A 20826-nucleotide genomic window follows, 5' to 3' on the forward strand; every position below is an offset into this window, starting at 1 on the left:
GCGGCCTCCCCGGCCCTCCTCCGGCACCGCGAGCCCCGCTCGGCACCGCGGCCGGCGGCGCTGCCCGGTGGCGGCTGCTCCGTGCACGGTGCCCGGTGCTCCGTGCCCGCGGCGGTGCTCGGTGCCCGCCGGGGTTGCTTGGAGCGCGGCGCCGGGTTCCGGTGCAAGGTGCCCGTGCGGGGTTGGTGCAAGGGCCCGGTGCAAGGTGCGCGGCGGGTGGGCGGCGCGGGGTGCAAGGTGCAGCGGGTGGCACCGGCGGCTCGCAGCAGCGAGCGGTGCCCAGCGCCTGGTTTGCAGCACCCGGCAGCCCGTGCATGCTCTCGGGCACAGGGGGCACGGTGGGCAGCGCCGGGGACCCCGGGCAGGCGGGGCGCACGGTGCACGGCCGGTGCAGTGGGGCGCGCGGTGCAGCGGGGTGCACGGCCGGTGCAGTGGGGTGCGCGGTGCACGACCAGGGCGCACGGTGCATGGCCGGTGCAGCGGGGCGCACGGTGCACGGCCGGTGCAGCGGGGCGCACGGTGCAGCGGGGCGCGCGGTGCACGGCTGGTGCAGTGGGGCGCACGGTGCAGCGGGGCGCGCGATGCACGACCAGGGCGCACGGTGCACGGCCGGTGCAGCGGGGCGCACGGTGCACGGCTGGTGCAGTGGGGTGCACGGTGCAGCGGGGCGCGCGGTGCACGACCAGGGCACACGGTGCACGGCCGGTGCAGCGGGGCGCACGGTGCACGGCTGGTGCAGTGGGGCGCACGGTGCAGCGGGGCGCGCGGTGCACGGCTGGTGCAGTGGGGCGCACGGTGCAGCGGGGCGCGCGATGCACGACCAGGGCGCACGGTGCACGGCCGGTGCAGCGGGGCGCACGGTGCACGGCTGGTGCAGTGGGGTGCACGGTGCAGCGGGGCGCGCGGTGCACGACCAGGGCACACGGTGCACGGCCGGTGCAGCGGAACACATGGTGCACGGCTGGGGCACATGATGCGTGGCCGGGGCACACGGTGCACGGCTGGTGCAGCGAGGTGCTCAGCACAGGGCGCTTGGCAGGACGCCCACGGCCCCAGTGGGTGTCCCGTGCCCGTCTCGCCCTTCCCGTGCACCCGTCACCCCTCGGGGAGCCCGGCGCTCCCGGCTGCAGCCTTGGCCCCCGTGCGGGTTCAGCGTGCGGCATCGCTCCCCTGGGCGCTCGCTGCCTCGCCACGTTGCCCCGAAGACGCGAGTTTGGGGTTGTTTCCGCAGCAGCTTCCGCTGCTTTGGGAGCAGAGGCGGGAGCCCTCTCGTGAGCCAGGGAGCAGCCTGGTTCGGGTGGCAGGGCCCTTCCCGGGCCTCTTGCCGCGTCCCCTCGCGCGCCCAGCCTTCGTGCGCAGCCCTCCTCGCAGCCGGGAGCCGCGCGCGCCCTTGGGCAGGAGCTCTCTTGGAGGGCAAACCTTGTTTGTCCTTTTTTCCTTTATTTTCTCCGTGGCCAGTCTGCGGGGAGCATGCTCCCCTCACCTGCGGGCACCCAGAGCTGCTTTGCTGGGAAAAGCAGGTATTTTTCTTTACTCCTTAAGCAAACTTGAGGTTTGGGGTTTCTCTGGTAGCCACAAGCTCCCGCTCACAACCAGGAGCGGAGCTGCCCGGCGCGAGGTTGTCCTTGCACATTGGCAAAATATTTTGTTATGGGAAGATGCTAAATATTTTCTTAGCAATTCTGTGATTTCCTGTCGTGGGCAGGCCTGACCACCTGCGTTAGCAGGAGCAGCATGTGCAGGATGAAGTGCGGATGCTGCTGTTCTTTGATTGTTTGTTTCCTTTTTACCCCTTTTGGGGTTGGAGCAGAGGCCCCAGCCCTGCGCGGGATGGCACGGGTGGCGCCGTGCCCCCTGCGCCGTCCCCGTGTTTGACGTCTCGTGGTTCAGGTGCCGGCAGCAGGAAGGGCCGTGCACACCCGGCCCTCGCGAGGCGGCGGGACGGGCGCTGCTGTTCGCTCTGCCGAGCCGCAAAAAGGCAGCGCCGCGCTCCGAGCAGGAGCCTGGGAGCGGGAAGGTGCTGGTGTCCCGGTGCTCCGCCGGCGGTGATGGGCAGCGCAGGGTGGGCTGGTCAAGACAGCCAGTGCCTCTGCGGTGGGAGGGTTGCGCGCTGCGGCGGAGGGAAGCGCCGCGAGGCGCTGGCGCACGGGGAGCCCGCGTGGCCCCGCGGGCGCTTCCTGGTGCTGGCCCTTCGTCCCCGGCGTCGCCGCGCGCTCCGGGACGTCAGGAAGGAAGTCTGCAAGCGCGCGCCGTGCGCAAGGGCGAGAGCGGAGCCTCTTCCGCAGCGCCGTGCCGGGCAGCCGCTGTCCCACGGCGAGCGTGGCGGCCCCTGCGCGCGCGGAGGCGCATGCGGAGCCGTGGACCCGCGAGCTGCATCAGGTGCTGCCCTGTCGAGGGGCAGGCGGGGAGGCTTGTGGGGTCACGGGTGGAGCTTCCTGAGGAGCCGGGTGACGTGCGGGGCCGCAGGGCGGGAGAGGAGGCGACGTCCTGCGCGGCTGCAGAATCCATCAGCGCCGGGAGCTGGCGGCAACATCCGCGGGGACAGGATGGGCCCGCGTGCGAGCGCGCGGTGCCCGCGCGGGCTGGCCTGACCAGCCCTCGCTCTCTGCAGCCCAGCAGGTGCTCGGTGGCCGCCCGGCTTCGGCATGCAGCTCGGCTAGCGGCAGGATGCGCTTCCACGCACGGGGTAAGTGGCCGGAGCGCGCGGCTCCCCTGGGACGCGGCAGTGGGCCTGTCGATATTTCATGTGTCTCCACACCTCCGTGATGCTCTATTAATACCTCACTGCTTTCACCAAGGAACGGTTTAACCCTGCTGATGCTGGTGCGTGCCGGGCATGCAGCACGGGGGGCTCGGGGCCCCGTTGGCCGCGGCTTTGCGCTCACCTCGCCTCCTTCGCTCGGCTCCGTTTGCAGCCCCAGTTGCAGCTCCTGTAGCTGTTGTTGTGGAGCCCTGGTCGCTGCCGCAGCCCCGGGGCGCCCAGACTTGCTGCCTGCACGAGCTGCTTCAGCCAGGTCCCTCCTTGCTGCGTGCAAGGAAAGCCACCAAACTGCCTAGTTCTTACTTGGGTTGAAAACTCCTGGAGCCAGTTTGTGCGTCTGAAGGGCTAGAAGATGGTTTCTGATCAGCAAGTCGTTCTGCCTAATCATGCCATGAAGTTTTACGTCACAATAACTATTGTGGAGGAAATTACTTATCCATGTTCTCTCCTAGACTAATTAGCCTTATAAATCTTGGAAAATTCTTTGTGGAGCTTATATAAAACACCTAAAAAATAAGCTGCAACTGCTCGGGGTTGCTCAGCAGAGCGTTGCTGAGCAGCTCGCGAGCGCCTGCGTGGCTGGCCCGGGTGAATTGGGAGCAGTGGGGCTGCTGGCGGCCTGTGGGGCCCGGTGCTGCCTCGCGGCAAGCAGGGCTGGGCTTCCCTCGCTCCGGCGGGAAGCGGCAGGCTCCGAGTCGCGGCAGTGATGGAGAAGCTGCTCCCGGCCGCGGGCACCTGGGTTCCTGCCGCCCCGGGGTGGCTGAGCTCAGCTGAACGACTTCCCCATATTCGAGGTGTGTTGCAGCAGTGGCGCTTCTGCCCGTGGCTGTGCGGGCAGCGCAAGTAGCCCCTGGCCCCGGGCGATTCCCACAGCAATTCCCGTGCCGCTGCCCTGCGGGAGACAGGAGCTTGGAGTGCTCCTCGGCACCCCTCGTCCTGCCAGGCTTGCCTGGAGCACCGTCCTGCCAGCAGCAGCTCCCTGATTTGCATGCCAAAAGGAGCAATTTCCCTTTTTGGCCCTATTTTTGCTGTTTCCTTGGAGGCAGAGCTGCGAGCAGAGCCGCTGCGGGAAGCCCTCCTTTGAGCCGTCTTTGCAGGGATCAGTGCGAGTCCTTCCGCACTTGCAGCCTCCTCTTTAAAGCCCAGAGCTCTCCTGCGAGCTGCCCTGCCCGGGTCTGCGTATCCGTCACTATTCCAGCTCTCCTTGTGTCCTGCCCGGCTGCTCCATCGCAGCGCAGTGGAACAGCTTCCCGTGGCTTTAGGGACGAGTGCTTGGGCCCATGCACGTGGCCGAGCAGCCCGGGACAGCGGGGCTCAGAGGAGCAGCACTTGATTTAATGGCTCTTAGTGCTCCACAAATGCCAGAGAGCTGTTTTCTGTTCCGAGTGATTAATGATCCAATCAAACCCCCTCGCACTTGACTTTTAGGCAGTGTATGGGTGTGCATGCGAGGCTGCTTCCCCATGAGGCGTTCAGCCAGGACATTAACCGTGTTGCTAAACCCCGTGGAGGCAGGTTTGCTGGCTGTGCCGCCTTGTCGCTGGGCTGGCAAACCCCTACCTGGCCGCTGCGGCAGCGGGGCAGGCGCGCGGGGCCGCGGGGAGCCGGGCTGCGAGCAGAGCGGGGTGAAACGGGGTGTCCTCGCGGGGGAAACGGCCCCTGCTCCGTGCGGGTGAGAGGAGCTGGTGCAGGAGCCGGGCTCCTGCGGCCCCGACACCGCCGGGACGTGCAGGGCTGCTCGGCCGGGGACGTTTCTAACGGCTTCAGCTTCACTGCTGAATACGGCCTTTCAGCAAGAGAGGTTGGAGGAGAAACCGCCTTTCTGGAGCAGTTCTTTTGGTTGCCCATGAAATGAAGCGCATGGACATGCAGTTCCTGCTGCTTGCATTCAGCTCCCGCCCCAGCCACATAATCACAAAGGGCTCCAAATCCCTCGGTGGCCCAAGGGCAGGATTGCAAAACCTGTGCTCCATGTGCTGCGGGCGAGGGGGAGGGCGCGGAGCCGTGCCAGCCTTCCCGGGCGCCTTGGCAGGCCCGGAGGCTTGGGGAAAGAGCAGCTTCCTGCTGGAATAGCCCACCGGGGCACAGAAAGCCCATCTCGTGCCAGATGAGGTCTCCAGGGAGCCTCATGCAAGGTCAGTCTCTCGGAGGAGGGGACTTTGCATTGGCTGCGTTTGTTGCTGTTGTTTTTCTTACCCTTCAGATTGGTTTAGTTTCTCAAACAGCCTGTTTCATCCTAACTGGTGACTGCTTCTCCCTGCCTGCACCTTTGACATTTGCATGAAACGCTGCTTTTCTTTCCCTTCAGCTCCTCCTCCCCGCTTTCCTCCCCAGCAGCATATGTAAAAGTGAAGCAGAAGCAGAAAGGAAGCAGGTGCTGCTGCTGAGCAGCGCAGCAGGCTGCGTGCAGGAGGCTGCACGGAGGGTTTGGGGTTCAGCTGGGACACAACAAACTCCTGAAATATTTGCTCCCAGTTTGGAGCAGGTAAAGCTGGAGTGCTTTTCTCCTAATATACATGCATGGTCCAAAGGAGTGACTGGATGAGGGCAAAACCAGAGCACGAGTTAGGGAAGCGACTTGCTTGGCTGCTTGTCTCCTAAAGCTTCGTGGAGCTTTGCTCGAGCTGAAAACCTGTGATCCTGGGAACACAAGCAATGAAGAACTAACCTCCCTGGGTGTGCTCGGAGACTGCCTCTAATTACTTTGTGGGTAGAAGGCACCTGGGCTGCAAGTTGCTGATAAGTAGGCGAGATGATGAAAGCCTGGGCGTGCGCCCGCGTGCCGGGAGGAGCGTGGGGCGCCGGGTGCGGGGCCCCCAGCACCCTCATGGGCTCTGCTTGTCCCGCAGGCACCCGTGGGACCCGAGGCTCGCTGGCCGGGCGCTGACGTGGAGCAGCATGCGGGTCACGGCGTGGCGGCTGCTGCTGGCGGCCGCCTCGGCCGTGGCGCTCGCCGTCACGCTGCACCTCGGGCAGCAGGTCCTGGAGTGCCAGCAGGTGCTGAGCGAGCGGCGGCAGCGCCGCATGAGGCCCGAGAGCGAGGAGCTGGTCGTGATGGGCGCCAACCACGTGGAGTACCGCTACAGCAAGGAGATGCCGCTGATATTCGTCGGCGGCGTCCCGCGCAGCGGCACCACGCTCATGAGGGCCATGCTGGACGCCCACCCCGAGGTGCGCTGCGGGGAGGAGACCCGCATCATCCCCCGCGTGCTGGCCATGCGCCAGGCCTGGTCCAAGTCGGGCCGCGAGAAGATGCGCCTGGACGAGGCCGGCGTGACGGACCAGGTGCTGGACGCCGCCATGCAGGCCTTCATACTGGAAGTGATCGCCAAGCACGGCGAGCCCGCCCGCTATTTGTGTAACAAGGACCCGTTCACCTTGAAGTCCTCCGTCTACCTGTCCAGACTGTTTCCCAACTCCAAGTTCCTGCTCATGGTTCGAGACGGCCGCGCGTCCGTGCACTCGATGATCACGAGGAAGGTGACGATCGCAGGCTTCGACCTGAACAGCTACCGCGACTGCCTCACCAAGTGGAACAAGGCGATCGAGGTGATGTATTCGCAGTGCCTGGAGGTCGGGCGCGCCCGCTGCCTGCCCGTCTACTACGAGCAGCTGGTCCTGCACCCCGAGCACTCCATGCACACCATCATGAAGTTCCTCGGCATCTCCTGGAGCGACGCCGTGCTGCACCACGAGGAGCTCATCGGCAAGCCCGGGGGAGTGTCTCTGTCCAAGTGAGTGTTGCTGCTTTTCAAAGAGCATTTTTGTTACACAGAGCGGGTTGAGGCCGAAACTGGGGGGCAAGGATTTGTCGCTAATGTTTGGGCGTAGTTTTCAGGGTAATGCATCCCAATTTGTAGCACTGGCCTTGATTTTTTAGTAAAACACAGCTTGAATATTAGCGATATGTTGTATCCAACAGGACAGCTTGTTAGGCAAGGACTGTAAAAGCAGGTGACTGTTTTATTCATCTGCTGTTGGCAGTGTGGAAACAATTTTGGTGTCTAATTTGAAAAGAACTGCTGGCTCAGAAACTTGAGCTTTTTAATAGCTCCTTTTCTCCACCTGTCCTCAAATATCTGCTCAGAGGATTGCAGTTCTGCTGTTAATGAATCGTTTTCAGTAGTTAGCACTAATCCTTGCCACATTTGGTGCTCATATTGCAGTCTAAAAGAGACACCTCCCGCCATGGCACACGTGCCGCTGCTCCCTAGCTTTCCCTCTGCCTCCTCCGGCCTTGCGGGAGGCTCTTCCTTCACACAGCTTCTCGTGGTCGCTTCATAGCGCGTTGTTATTCCGGTTGGAAACTTGAGTCTGAGCTTCCAATCCAGCAGAAACTGTTCAGTGCTGCGCGGGGGCCACGTGGGCAGCCTGGGCCCGTGTCCCTCCCGCTGGACATGGGCAGAGGGGGACGTCCTGGCGCCGCTTTTCCTGCAGGCGGGAGGGTTGTGCTCGCGCTGCGCTTCCCGTAGCTTCCCGGAGCGCTTCCCGGAGCACTTCCCGGAGCAGCGGCCGAGGGGAGTCGGGGCGGGGGCTGCTGCTGTCCTGGGGGAGCTGCCCCAAGCAGCTCTGCTGGGCTCGGCGGTGGCTCTGCTTTGGGCCTTGCGTGGGCTTCTCGGTGGTGGCCAGTGACAGGACAAGGGCAATGGGTGCAAACCGAACCAAGGGGAAGTTCGCTCTCCGCATGAGGAAGAACGACTTTCCTGTGAGGGTCACGGAGATTGTGGAGTCTCCTCTCTGGAGATCTTCCAACCCCGCCTGGATGTGACTGGGTGCCCCGTGCTCTGGATGTCCTGCTGGAGCAGGGGGTTGGACTGGATGATCCCTAGAGATCCCTGCCAACCTCAACCATCCTGGAAGTCTATGGACACAGCAGCACTTGATCCACGTGTGTGTTTTGGGCACCCTGTGGGTTGTTATCCGAGCTGAAGGTTTTCTGTCTGACCATAAGACACATGCATAATCCAGCTGACAGCAGCCGTAGTGTCTTGTTTTTATTTTATGTTTTTTTTGTTTTTTTGTTTCCAGGATAGAAAGATCAACAGACCAGGTCATCAAGCCTGTGAACCTGGAGGCGCTATCCAAGTGGATCGGCCACATCCCGGGGGATGTTGTGCAGGACATGGCCCACATAGCACCAATGCTCGCCCGGCTCGGCTACGACCCGTACGCCAACCCGCCCAACTACGGCAACCCGGACCCCTTGGTGGTCAACAACACGCACAGGGTGAGCGCGGCTGTCGCGGGGCGCTGGGCTCGTGCTGGGGCGCGGAGCCCCTGTGCGCGCTCAGAACAAAAGCCCTCTTTGGGGAGGCAGTGCGTGGCTTTCAGAGACAAGCAGCTGGAGGCTGGCGTGGCTCAGGCCCGGGATGTTGCTTGTGGTGTGTGGTGGCATTCGGTTTTCCGTTGGGCAGGCACTGCCTGTCCCTCCCTGTGCAGCCCGGCTCTTGGTATCAGGCACGGGAGCCGTGCTGGGCGCTCTCGGTGCAGAACTGCTGCCTCTGGAAACTGCTGCCTCTGGAAACCGTGGGAGAAGGGAGGAGGTTTCCCTGGGCGGGTTGTGCGCCGACCGCTCCTCCTCGCTCCGGGTGCGTGTGAGAGCTCTGTAAGGACATGCCATTTGGATGAACATCTTCTCCCAGGGGGTTAAGGGACTCGTGGCGTCTTTACTGTCCTCTCTCCAGTGTTTCTTGGCACAAACTCAGAGAACTAGCGTGATGCTAAAGGCCTAAATGTGGCCCTTTTCCATGTTAAGGAGGGATCTGGAGAACCTGTTTTTGTCAGGCCCCTGCACTCCTGTCTTTGCTTAGGAAGTCCTTGCAGAGGAAATCTCCAGCTGTTCCCCCAGCAGAGCAAATGCCCATCGGGGATCTCTGCTGGTTCAGATGCACGGGGACAATCCGTGAGGGGGACATGCTGATGTTCCTGAGCCGCTGTTCAAGAAGGGGTCACTCTCATTTGCCTTTTCCATAGGTTCTGAAGGGGGATTATAAAACACCAGCCAATTTGAAAGGTCATCTCCAGGTAAGAGTCGAGCTGCTTCCCGAGGCTTTTTTGCTGTCCCTTGCTCCCCTATGGGGAGATGCAGCCCGGGCCGCCCTCCCGCAGGGACAGCTCCCATCCTATGGCCCTTCCCTTGTGCTGTGCACCGCTCCCTTCCTCCACGTTCTTATTTTTTATGTCCTATTTGTGCCACAGCATCCTGATGGTGCCTTGTGTTGCTCGGAGCCTGCTTGTCTGTGTCCATCGCCTCTCCTGACCCGCTCTTGCTTATGGTTTCCTGCTGTGCGGCTCTGTGTTTGCTCATGGGACTCGTGCTCTTTCGGACAGCCACCTTGCACGCTCTCCCTTAGCTCAAGGCTGTCACCGTCCTGGCCCTGTCACGTTCAGGGAGGGCAAAGCTTAGCTAATTTAGAAATTATAAATACTTCTGGTTCTTGAACTTGGGTGACTGTTTTCAAGTGCTGAAAGTATGAGGCTCTGCCCTGATTTTCTCTGCCCCGAACGTTTCCCTTTCCTGCTTCTTTGCACACTGGGGATGTTCAGAGTGGAATCTGGTAATGGGAGACTGATCCTTCTGTCTTGGTTGTTCCAGGTGACTCAGAACACATCGTCCTCTCACTAAAAAATTATTGATTTCCAGGTAAGTCTTTGCACCTTAATTTGGGACTTGTGCAAACCTGCTTGCCTTGCTCCAGAGTTACTGTTTTGCTTGAGAAACTTCTGTTGGCCTTATGTGAATGATCCTTCACAGTGGCTTGAGTTTTTCAGTGCGGCGCTGCAAACTCTGGGATAATTTGCGGGAAAATGTTTTTCTGAGCTCTGAAACCAGGCTTACTTCAGCAAAACGGCAGCGAGGCATTTGGGAGCGTTCCTGCTGCACGTCCCTGGTGGGATCACCGAGACGGAGGGTGGGAATGGGCAGTGGGGCAGAGCAGCTCCCGCAGGAGCCGGCCGGGATGCGGGATGCGCGGGACGTGATGAAGCAGTCCCCGATGCAGCCCCGTGTTTGGAAAAACAAAGCTGCAGCCCTTGGTCTCTGCTCCCAAAGCACTGCCAGCATCGCGGGTGTTGTTCTGATCGTCTCTCCAGGTAGCATCTCTGCTAAGCCATAAATGAAGAACTTTCTAAAAATGAAGCTTTCAAGATTGCTTTCTATTTAAAAGCAGTATCTTGTGCTAAAGCCAAAGCCTTGAATAAGGATGGATGGCGTATGACCAGTATCCTGGAGCTGGGACTTTGATTTTTATTTATTTATTTATTTTTAACGTAGCTGCTGGTTTAAAGCCGTTAGGTGGTATTTGCTGTGCTGGGTCCGCGTGTGCCCTTCCTCAGGTCCCGCGTTTCTTGCCTTTCAGAGAGCTGCAGAGGGCCGTACGTAGTCCGAAAGGAAGAGTCCGCAGTCGCAGAGGCGGAAATCTGTTCTCCAAGCATATTGCTTGCTACTACTATTGCCAAAATGACTGCTCCGCGAGGAATGTATTTGCATTTATGTGCAAAGGCCAAACGTTTTGCGCCTGGAGCATCAGGGCCCTCCCTGCTCCCGGTGCTCCGTGGTGAACAGCAGCTGTGGACCCCGTTCCCGACTCCTCCAAGGGCCGTGGAAGGAGATTTAGGGCTGTCGCGCGAGGACGCCTCGTCCCGGCGGCTCGGGCGCCGTCCCCACGCGGCTCGTGGCCTGCCAGCGCGTTTCTTGTACGAGCCGCTGCCCCCTCGTGTGTAATTTACAGAATCTATTTAAGAATTAATATATGGACGCCCCGTTTTGTGCCTGGCTCCTTGCGGTTAGCGCAGTGTTTGAATGGGGGGTTCCCTGCCTGGGCCTGGCAGGACCGGGACCGGGACCGGGGAGGCTCCTGGCCCGGTCGGGCCGGTCCGGGTCCTTGTTGGGGTGGGGGGGAGCGGGGAGGATTGGGGGGGTCCCGGTCCCGTTGCGGCCTAGGCCCCGTCGGTCCTCCAGACCACAGAGACGCGCGAGTTGGCCCCACCCTGCCGCCAGCGTCTCTATGGTGGCGGCGCGGTTTCCGCCGCGCGCCCGGAAGAGGAGGGCTGGTTTCCGGTGGGCGCGCTGTGTCCGTTGCGGCCGTTGCGGCGGGGGTGGCCCGCGGCGCCGCCATGTCCATGTCGCACCTGTACGGGGCGGAGGGCGAGGACGGCGTGGAGATGGAGAGCTTCGAGGTGTCCGAGTGGGACCTGCAGAACGAGTTCAACCCGCACCGGCAGCGCCACCGGCAGAGCAAGGAGGAGGCCACGTACGGCGTGTGGGCCGAGCGCGACTCGGACGACGAGCGGCCCAGCTTCGGCGGCAAGCGGTGCGCGGGGGGCCGCGGGGCGCGCCGCAGGCAGCGCTCGGTGCCTGCACATAGCCGTACACAGAGCTATACGCGCGTGTACGCGCCGCTGCCTACACGTGTGCCCTGCCCCGCAGCTCTAGGGACTACTCGGCCCCCGTGAACTTCATCAGCGCCGGCCTGAAGAAGTCGGCGGCCGAGGAGGTGTCGGAGGAAGACTCGGACGAAGACGAGAAGCCCGCGAAGCAGGAGGAGGCCCCCAAGGAGTTTGTGCCCAAGAAGTTAAAAACGGTGAGGTAGCCGGTGATCTGCCCTGAATTCTGTTTGGGGTGTTCCTGAGGTTTAAGTTACAATAGCAGCCAGGCTCTTGAGGGAGCAACAGAGTGTCTGAGAAAGGGAGCAGTGACTGTAAGCCAGGGAAATGACGCTGGCTGGGGTGAAAGAGAGTGTTTTCTGTGTTTTTGTAGCTATGCTTTTGTAGTGTTCTGTGTCCTTGGGAATTTTGCTCCTTTCGGAGCCCCTTTATTCTGAGCTCATTCATTTAGATCACCTGAGGTTAAAAATGAAAGAAACTCCTCTTTTACTGCCTTTCTTTCTATTATTGAAGTCCCGAAGGCTGCTTTCTCTCTGCAGAACAAGGTGATTACTGTCTCACAAAGTAAAAACCAACCCCTGCTTAGGCACTTGAGTGCTGCGAAGCACAGGATCAGTAGCAGTTGTAGCTGTGGTCACTGATAAAGCCTAATAACTGGCACCTTATCTGGAGAGATCTTAACATGACAAGCTACTTAAATGGGCACAGAAATGATGTTCTTTGCCCTCAAAAAGCCAGAGAAACAGCAGAACCCTGTGGTGGCAGCTGAGACTTCTCAGGAGGCCGCCTTCGTTTCGAGCTCATGCATGCAAAGCTCGGTTCTTGTGCCGCCTCACAAAGTCTGTTGTTTTTTAAACAGGGTGGTAATTTCAAGCCCAGTCAGAAAGGCTTTGTAGGGGGCAGCAAGTCTTTCACGGACTTTGGAAGCTGGGAGAGACACACGAAGGGAATTGGGCAGAAGCTGCTCCAGAAGATGGGTTACGTGCCAGGAAGAGGTCTTGGGAAGAACGCCCAAGGTACCACGCTTGCGTCTTTGTGCTTTGGGAGCTCGGGGCTCACACCAGAGGTGGGATCTGATAAGGAGCTGTAATCCTGAGGTGGCCTAAAGCCTCTCGCTCGCTTCCTGACATTTCTTACAAATGATGTGAATCCTTATGATAAAATCCAGTTGTATTTGACTTGCTATACACCGGTTCACTGCTTTCATTACTTTGTATGCAAAGAAGAAGGGAGATAAAATTTCAAGAGTGGTCAGCTCAGGACTGAAGATATTATGTGATAGGATGAGAAAGCAGTGGATACGTGTGTGAATTGTTCTCTGCATTTTGTCACTGTCTGCACAAATTAAATGTTTTTATAGCCACTAAAAATTGATGTATTTGTAGTAGACACTCTAGCGTGATAAAGGGAATGTGAGGTCAGATGGCTTGCTCTCTGATAGCTTGCTAAAGTTACTGTATGGGTAGCACTTTGAGTACTTTCTCGGTAACTAAACCGTAACCTTTCTGCTCTAACTGCTGTCCTGTGCAGGGATTATCAATCCAATTGAGGCCAAACAAAGAAAAGGCAAAGGAGCTGTGGGGGCCTACGGCTCTGAAAGAACCGCGCAGTCCCTGCAAGACTTCCCCGTCGTTGACTCGGAAGAGGAGGCTGAAGAGGTGTGTGCGGCTACTGGTGTATCTCTTCTTGCTGTTCTGTTGCTTTTTGTGAACCTTAGGTCTAGCATCAGATTTTGTGTCAGAAAAGCCTTTCAGACCAGCTTTAGTAAGATGCTGAAGACTTAATGCTGCTTCATGTAGAGTGATTTTTTTTTTTCTGTGTTAACATAATGTTCTTTTTATAAGTTCTGGCTCATTTCAGTCCAGTAGTTTTACTTGAAGTCTCCCAAAATAAATGTTCTTTGTATCATTAATTTTTCTGTAGAAAACAGATCAATTTGTGTCATGACAGAGAAGCAATCTGCAACCTCCCACTTGTCTTTTTATTTAGGAATTTCAAAAAGAGCTCAGTCAGTGGAGGAAGGATCCTAATGGAGGAAAGAAAAAGCCCAAATACAATTATAAGACAGTAGAAGAATTGAAAGCCAGGGGTAGGATCAGCAAACAGCTTTCAGCACCTCAAAAGGAGCTGTCTCAGGTCAAGGTAAGGCTGATAACCTCAGTGATGGCATCTCTGGAAGGTGCTTTGTCCGTGTTAGTACTGTGCTTTCTAGCTGATGGAAATCTTGGTGGTTATGAGAAGGAGCTGTCCACATCCTCATGAAAATCAAAGGCCTCGGACTTGTCACCAAATCATTTAACACTCTACAGTGTCACCTGGGCTGTGGCACTTGCACGCAAGCAACCTTCAGCCCTCAGGAAAATGCAAATTAACCCAGAAATCTTTCATTGTGAGTTAAGTTTAATTCATAGAATGCTTAATTGTCTCACATTTGTCATAAATTAAATGTGTCCACTTTTGAAAGCCCAAGTGTACGTATTATGATTAAGGTACTTGAAGATCTCAGAAATCCAGATTTTCAATTCAAACTTGAAGTAAGTTTTTTAAGACTTGCTTGTTTTTGTTTGTTGGAAGGTTATAGATATGACGGGCCGTGAACAGAAGGTTTATTACAGCTACAGTCAAATTAGCCACAAGCACAATATTCCAGATGACAGCCCTCAGCAGCCGCTGGGCAAAGACTTGAAGCCGCAGGGATTTGCCCTGCCCGAGCTGGAGCACAACTTGCAGCTCCTCATTGACATCACGGAGCAGGAGATCATCCAGAATGACCGGCAGCTGCAGTACGAGAGGGACATGGTTGTCAACCTGACCCACGAGATACAGAAGATGTCCGAAGTCCTTTCCCACGAGGAGAAGGCAATTAACAATCTTAGCAAAGTCCTGGAGATGGTGGAAGAGTGTGAGAGACGGATGCAGCCCAGTTGTGAAAATCCCCTGACTCTGGATGAGTGTGCAAAGATTTTTGAGACGCTGCAGGACAAGTACTATGAAGAGTACCGGATGTCTGATAGGGTGGACTTGGCAGTAGCAATAGTTTATCCTCTCATGAAAGATTACTTCAAGAACTGGGATCCTCTCAAGGTGTGTATTAGTTTGATTTCTTCATGGTTTTTAGTTTATGGCTGGGCTGCCTTTATTGGACAGCACTGGACAGAAAAAACTCCCAGTGTTTATGGTGGAGTGAAATAAAGATGTACAAAACGTTGATCAGCTCTCCACCGCTACCCGGATGCTACTGCTTTACCTTTGGCGAAAGCTGAAAGGTCTGTCTTTGAAGCGGTCATATATGTGCTGCCTGTGCTTTATGCCATTTAGCCTGTGATGGGTGAAAGCGTCTGGGCTCTCCACACTTGCAGAGAGCGCTATTTTAAATCCGTAAAGTGGGATTTGCCTCCAGTGGGATTACAGGTAACTGCTACAAGTGCCTGCCTTGCCTTTTGAGTGGCAGATGAGCTGGGTGGGAGAGCCCTGCCTCGTCAAGCACACCAGGAGCCTGCTCTTTCTAGATAGCAGCTGAAATTAAAGAGCTCCCTGCCTTGTATCATTTCCAGGACTGTACATATGGCACGGAGATTATAGCCAAGTGGAAGAGCCTTTTGGAGAACGATCAGCTGTTGTCACACAATGGGCAGGATCTTTCAACAGATGCTTTTCACAGGTAAATAACATGAATTGTACTTTGTGCAGCCTCTCACAAAGCTGCTTCTTTGGAGGTGGAGGAAGCAGAGATGGGCGTGTGCTTTCTAAATGCTTCTCTTGATGTGTCAATTAAAATGCAGCTGTCAGCTATATAGAAGAAAACAGCTTTAAAATAGTTATTCCACATTCAATTTATTTCAGCCTGGGGCTATAGTTTCAAGCTTAACTTTGCTTTTTTTTTTCCCCAGACTGATGTGGGAAATCTGGATGCCCTGTGTAAGAAACATAGTAACACAGTGGCAACCTAGGAACTGTGGGTCCATGGTGGACTTCCTGGACAGCTGGGTGCACGTTGTTCCCGTATGGATCCTGGATAACATTCTGGATCAGCTCATCTTCCCCAAGCTACAGAAGGAGGTGAGATGAGGGAGCTGCTTTTGAATGGAGCTGCGCTCTGAGCCAGGTCTTAGCTGAGCAAAACTTACAAACTTCTCGTGTGTTGCGTCTCACTGTTGAGCAGTCACTGGGTTTGCATAATGCTTCTTTCTGCATCTGACAAAGTTTATTGATTAAAGGGTAGACTTACTTACATCTTTCTTGTTTTGCCCCAAGGTTGAAAGCTGGAATCCTTTGACAGACACAGTCCCAATCCACTCTTGGATCCACCCCTGGCTTCCCCTGATGCAGGCACGGTTGGAACCTCTCTACTCTCCCATCCGCAACAAACTGGCGAATGCGCTGCAGAAGTGGCATCCCAGCGACTCCTCGGCCAAGCTTATCCTCCAGCCCTGGAAGGATGTGTTCACACCAGGGTCATGGGAGGCTTTCATGGTCAAAAACATCGTGCCTAAGCTAGGTGAGACGAGCCAAACACTGCTGAGTTTCTTTGATTCAGCTGGTTGCCAGCTTCACCCTTACTCTTGGAAAAGATATATATTGGCTAAGTTGTCTGTGTTTTTTCAAAAGAATGTTATTAATTAGTTTAGAGCAAGTTTGCATCTATGTTGCTATTACTGTGCTTTTTTTTTTTTTTCTCTCAGGCAGACATTTTAGGAAAGGGGAAGTATTCTGATGATTCTCAGTGGTTTATTCTCTTATTTCTGCAAGTCAGTTGAGAACAGGAATAAGATTAGTATAATATCTGATAGCTGTTATTATTTTAAGTTTCTCAATGCTGGCAGCAAATTGCTTCCATTTCCAGCAATTGCATATTGCTTGGAGGCAGGGATCGGCCAAACAGTTCCAAGATCTTGAAGGTCTTTCTGTGTAATACTCAGTACAACTGCTCCTCAAATGATGTGTGTTGCTATTTGCAGGGAGCTGAGTTCTGGTCTAACTGCCCTCCCTCTTTTCCCAGGGATGTGTTTGAATGAGCTCATCATAAACCCGCACCAGCAGCACATGGATGCATTCTACTGGGTCATCGACTGGGAGGGAATGATTTCTGTCTCCAGCCTTGTCGGGCTGCTGGAGAAGCACTTCTTCCCCAAGTGGCTGCAGGTGAGAAACAGTCGACCTTGAGTAACTTGGAATAGGCTTGATTTGCACCAGAGTCTTTTAGTGACTTCTCAGTAATGGTTGCCCCAGTACTGGAGTTTTTCTGTAAAAAATGTAAAGATTGCCGCTCGTAGCTCCATACCTGTTAGATTTCAGGCTGCTTCCAAAGGCTGTCACAGTCATTTTCTCAGTACTGAGTGCTCATTAGTAGCTACACTAAACGGTAATGAGGGCTTTCTCCCCACAGTTCTCGCCCTTCTCTCTCCTGTTGAATTTGATCTTTCGTACTGTTTTGCAGGTGCTCTGCTCTTGGCTTAGTAACAGCCCCAATTATGAAGAGATCACAAAGTGGTACCTGGGTTGGAAATCCATGTTCTCAGACCAAGTGTTGGCGCATCCCTCCATCAAAGACAAATTTAATGAAGCTCTTGATATCATGAACCGGGCTGTCTCTTCTAGTGTCGGTAGGTGGCTTACTGTGCTGGTTCCTTTTCTCCCCCTGAAGCAGCGTTTGGTTTCTATGAGTCTGTGTGTATATATGTATATATGGATGGATGGACTTGCTAATCAGCATTTCATCAACTCCAATGAGCAGGAAAATTGTAAATGCTTTTTACCTTGTTCTGTCCACAAGAAGCACCTGCAAGGTGTTGTTAATAATTGTCTGCACTTCACTGAAGCAGAAACAGATTTAGCAGATTTCTGGGGGTTGGTTGCCTCTGCCATTAAACAGCTCATTCTCCATGTAGTCTGAATATAGTACATTTTATGTCAGTCACTGGGAGATGGTCATTTAAAATGTTAGGTTCTGAAGTTGTTTTTTTCTTTTCCTTTTGGGTGAGATACTTCAGGGCATTGGGGCATTGCCCACCCTTCTACAGACCTCTCCCTGTGACATAAAAGATCACTGGGAATTTGCCAGGAACTAACCTGTATAAAAAGAGGGGGAAGTGCCTGAGGGAGGAGAAGCATCTAAAATGTGTCTTTCCCTTGGCGAATGATTTGACTGTTCCTCTAGGAATTTGTTGTATAGCATGACGGAGAATTCAAATCGGAAGCATAGATCCTTTTTTAAATAAATAAATCCTTTCTTTATTAGTTGTTTTTCTGTGGTAAAAGGATGCAATCACAGGCAAGCATTGCACAAAGAGGAATTTATCTGTTACAAAATTTCTGGCATGGTCCTCTGGGCAGCCACAAAGTGAACGGAAAGTGAAATACCTTTTGGTGAATTGCCTCCTCTTGCAACATGCTTTGTTTTTGTAGCAGTCCCTGTTTGCAGCTCAGAGGTGGTATGTGGAGACCTCGGGTCAGGCGTTGTCTTTAAAAAGTGGTTTTTGTTCTTTCCTGTGCTCACGTGTGCCCTTGTGAGCAGCAGCACAGCTCTTCCTCTGCTGTGCTTCTCAGACAAATTGGGGTTGCAGCAGATCCTGTTCTTGCGGTTCACTGATGGACCTAACAAGTCTATATCGTATCAGTATTAACACTGTAAAACTCCAGAAGCAAGAATGTCTGAAAAGGAGCATTCAAATCCAAATGTGCTTTCCAGGACTTTACCCTTCCTCCGCCCTGGCCTGGAGCATGCCGTGTGCTTTGCACGGGGAGTGGTGGGGGGCCTCGTTCTCACGGTTTCCTCTCGCAAACAGGCGGCTACATGCAGCCGGGTGCTCGGGAGAACATCGCCTACCTCACGCACACGGAGCGCCGCAAGGACTTCCAGTACGAAGCCATGCAGGAGCGGCGCGAGGCCGAGAACATGGCGCAGCGCGGCATCGGCGCCGCCGCCAGCTCCGTGCCCATGAACTTCAAGGACCTCATTCAAACAAAGGCGGAGGAACACAATATTGTCTTCATGCCCGTGATTGGGAAGCGGCACGAAGGGAAACAGCTGTATACGTTTGGACGGATTGTGATTTACATCGACAGAGGAGTTGTGTTTGTACAGGGAGAAAAGACTTGGGTGCCAACCTCCCTCCAGAGTCTCATTGATATGGCTAAGTAAGGGCCCTGCTTTGAACTGTGAAGGTTGTCTTATTTTAATGTAACTGTCTTAGAATAAAGAAGTTACAGTTTTGTAAATAGATGAAAGCTCAGCTGTATGCTGGGATTTTTTTCCTTAAAGCTCTTCAAATGGTACCAACAGCTAAAACCACACGTGGAGGTTGATGCCAAGGAGAAAGGAGCAGGTCTGACGTGTGCGTAATGGCCACCTCGGAAATGGATCCATTGGTTGTGTGCTCCCTTCATCAGGCAAGTGAGGGCTAAAGGGACCCCTGGAATCATCTTCTGCACAAGCAGGGCTCTCGCCAGTCCCATGTCCACAAGGGCTTTGTCACACTGTGCCTCAGCAGGCTCCAGCCGTGAAGATGTCACAGCCTCTACCTGCTGTCCCCGAAAACTCTTATCCTGATAACGGCCCTCACTCTGGTGGCCCTTCTCTGCAAACAGAGAGGCCACACTGTGCCACTGTTAGGCTACTCTAAACCTTAAACTGGGAAATGCAGTAGTGAGGAATGACAGAGATGGTTTTTTTAAAAAAAAAAAAGATTTTATTTTTTCCATTTTCATCCTTCCCTCGCCTTCTAGAAGGAAACAGCCCAATTCTTCACAGAAGAACGTGGTAGAAGAACTGTTTCCACTGGACAGCTGAAGTTCTCTCTTGTCCTCAGATGAGGTGTTTTAACCCTGTATTTCAAACTGGGTATTAGCACCTTGAACTATAAATCCCTCACAAATAAACACCCCCTTTTGGTTACTTCCCACTCTAAGAAGTACAGACAAAGGCCCTGAATTGTACCAATGAATGATCATTAAGTGGTAAGAGTGGTTGAAAACAGTCTTTAAATGAGCTTGCTTGTAGTTTCAAGTGGCCATAAGCCACAGCACAGCAGCTCCATATACTGCATAACCACTGTGAGAGACCAACCTGTCCCACGAAGGTCAGTGTGCAGGTGCTGCCCTGTACGGCTGGGGATGCTGTGGCCACTGCCTAGCTTAACCCCGGTGCAGGAGCTGCCGAGGGAGGGGAGGCCGCCCTGCACCCGCAGGCAGCAGCCGCGGAGCACGGCTGAGGCTCCAGCGCCGCGGGACACTATGGGCTGACGCTGTCCTCCTTCCTGATGATCTCCAGGTCCTCGCATTCCTGGTATGTAGGCTCTTCCACGCACTCCCAAACCTCACAGGAGAGCTCCTTGAGTTTTTGCAAGGGGAACCAGTGGATGGAGGTGTCGTTGAATGTATCTGTATACTGAGGGTGACTTGGAAATGCAATTTCCTCGGTCCCTTTTAAGACCTAGGAGTAGTCAAGAGAACAGTCATATAGGGTGCATGCACAACCGTGGTGTTAATAAAGCTAATGCTTCTTACCTTTGCTATGTAAGAATAATCTCTTTCCAGGATTCTTGACAACAGCCTACCACAAAAAAATAAACTAGCATTAGACACTTGATCTGATGAATTTAAGACGGCTCCGCTTCTAAAGAGGAGTGAGGGGAGAAAAGAGAGGGTTGATGGCTACTTCAGAGCAAGCTGAAAATGGGCAAAAGCTCACGTACTGCCTGAAAAGCGGTGTGGAGAACCACAGCAGGAAGCAAGCTCAGAGGGGGCTGGTGGTGGAGGGTGCGCAGGCGCAGAGCTCTGCGCGCCGGGCGCGCTCCTACCTCTCCTCGATGCCGCGGAAGCTGTTGCCGATGATGACCATTTTGGAGAGCGCGCCCAGGGCCCAGTTGCTCCACAGCAGGTTGTTGTAGAGCGCCTTCCCGCAGTGGATCATGTAGAAGAGCGTGGCAGCCTCCCCGACGCGGTGCTTCCCCTCCTGCCCGCGAGCGGGGCTGGTGACCCGCGCCCGGCGAATCCCCTTCCCTGGGCACGCAGGGGGCCGTGGAGGCCCCAGGGCCGCTCCGCCTGCAGCTCCGCCATCTCCCAGGCTCCCAGGGCTGCTCCCCGCATTGCTCCGCAGCCCCCCACGCTCCCGGTGCTGCCTGGCCTGGAGCTCTGCAGACCCAGCCTCCCAGGGCCGCTCCTCAGAGCTCCGCAGACCCCGGCGCTCCCGGTGCTGCTGCCCACGGCGCTCCGCAGCCCCCCAGGCCGCTGTGCCGGGGGCCGCGGGGGGCCGCGGGGACACGGGCCGTGCTCACCTCGTTCTCGGGGAGCAGGCGCAGCCCCAGCTCCGCCAGCAGCGCCAGCTCCTGCTGCGAGAACGCGGGGTCGAACACGAAGCACTGGCTGGGCGGCAGCTGCGGAGCAGAGCGGGGGTCACTGCGGGCCGGTTCGGTTCGGCTCGGTTCGGCGGGGCGGGGCGGTCCTTACCCCGAGCTCGTCCAGCAGCAGCAGCAGCAGCGCGAGCTGGCGCCGGGCCACGGGGCACGAGCAGAAGCGGCCCAGGCCGTAGCCCACGCAGCGCGAGGGCGGCCGGGCGCGCAGCGCGCCCCGCAGGGCCCCTGCGGGTCGACAGCAGAGCAGCCGTGCCGGGCGTAGGGGATCCTTGGGGGTCCTAACCTTGCTGTTGTTTTCCCCGCCTCCGGCGTCGCCGCGACGCGCTC

The 20826-nt window shown here is 55.9% G+C and overlaps 3 protein-coding genes across 3 annotated transcripts in view; 2 read left to right on the forward strand and 1 right to left on the reverse strand.

Annotated features, from left to right (window-relative positions):
* The first annotated feature begins 5655 nt into the window (after positions 1-5655).
* TPST2 (tyrosylprotein sulfotransferase 2) lies at positions 5656-10390 on the forward strand. The gene is made up of 5 exons (XM_026036718.1): positions 5656-6495; positions 7790-7988; positions 8735-8785; positions 9357-9404; positions 10120-10390. The coding sequence occupies exons 1-4, from the start codon at positions 5660-5662 to the stop codon at positions 9384-9386; spliced, it is 1116 nt and encodes a 371-aa protein (XP_025892503.1). The 5' UTR covers positions 5656-5659; the 3' UTR covers positions 9387-9404; positions 10120-10390.
* A 486-nt stretch (positions 10391-10876) lies between these two features.
* Positions 10877-18421, forward strand: TFIP11 (tuftelin interacting protein 11). The gene is made up of 12 exons (XM_026036678.1): positions 10877-11073; positions 11190-11343; positions 12006-12162; positions 12677-12804; positions 13136-13288; positions 13721-14230; positions 14701-14807; positions 15037-15205; positions 15401-15644; positions 16146-16288; positions 16584-16749; positions 17932-18421. Exons 1-12 carry the CDS (start codon positions 10877-10879, stop codon positions 18285-18287), a joined length of 2484 nt encoding a protein of 827 aa, XP_025892463.1. The 3' UTR covers positions 18288-18421.
* Positions 18422-19061: 640 nt separating this feature from the next.
* Positions 19062-20826, reverse strand: part of SRRD (SRR1 domain containing) — a 3062-nt gene continuing 1297 nt past the window's right edge. The window contains exons 2-6 of the mRNA XM_026036703.1: positions 20594-20724; positions 20422-20520; positions 19945-20099; positions 19652-19697; positions 19062-19577 (exon numbers count right to left, since the gene is read on the reverse strand). Coding sequence (XP_025892488.1) covers positions 19377-19577; positions 19652-19697; positions 19945-20099; positions 20422-20520; positions 20594-20724 — 632 coding nt within the window. The 3' untranslated portion in view covers positions 19062-19376. The remainder of the gene's footprint in view (positions 19578-19651; positions 19698-19944; positions 20100-20421; positions 20521-20593; positions 20725-20826) is intronic.

This window comes from Nothoprocta perdicaria, unplaced genomic scaffold (genome assembly GCF_003342845.1).
Source record: "Nothoprocta perdicaria isolate Ctin4 unplaced genomic scaffold, notPer1 scaffold_185, whole genome shotgun sequence".
Taxonomy (NCBI): Eukaryota; Metazoa; Chordata; class Aves; order Tinamiformes; family Tinamidae; genus Nothoprocta; species Nothoprocta perdicaria.

What these genes read in the sequence shown, in the direction of transcription:
- TPST2 (XM_026036718.1), top strand. Translation starts at nt 5,660, where the DNA reads ATGCGGGTCACGGCGTGGCGGCTGCTGCTGGCGGCCGCCTCGGCCGTG. An exon ending in TGGTCAACAACACGCACAGG is followed by an intron (nt 7,989 to 8,734) that starts GTGAGCGCGGCT and finishes CCTTTTCCATAG; the next exon opens with GTTCTGAAGGGGGATTATAA. An exon ending in ATTTGAAAGGTCATCTCCAG is followed by an intron (nt 8,786 to 9,356) that starts GTAAGAGTCGAG and finishes TGGTTGTTCCAG; the next exon opens with GTGACTCAGAACACATCGTC.
- TFIP11 (XM_026036678.1), top strand. Translation starts at nt 10,877, where the DNA reads ATGTCCATGTCGCACCTGTACGGGGCGGAGGGCGAGGACGGCGTGGAG. An exon ending in TCAACAGATGCTTTTCACAG is followed by an intron (nt 14,808 to 15,036) that starts GTAAATAACATG and finishes TTTTTTCCCCAG; the next exon opens with ACTGATGTGGGAAATCTGGA. An exon ending in AAACATCGTGCCTAAGCTAG is followed by an intron (nt 15,645 to 16,145) that starts GTGAGACGAGCC and finishes CTCTTTTCCCAG; the next exon opens with GGATGTGTTTGAATGAGCTC.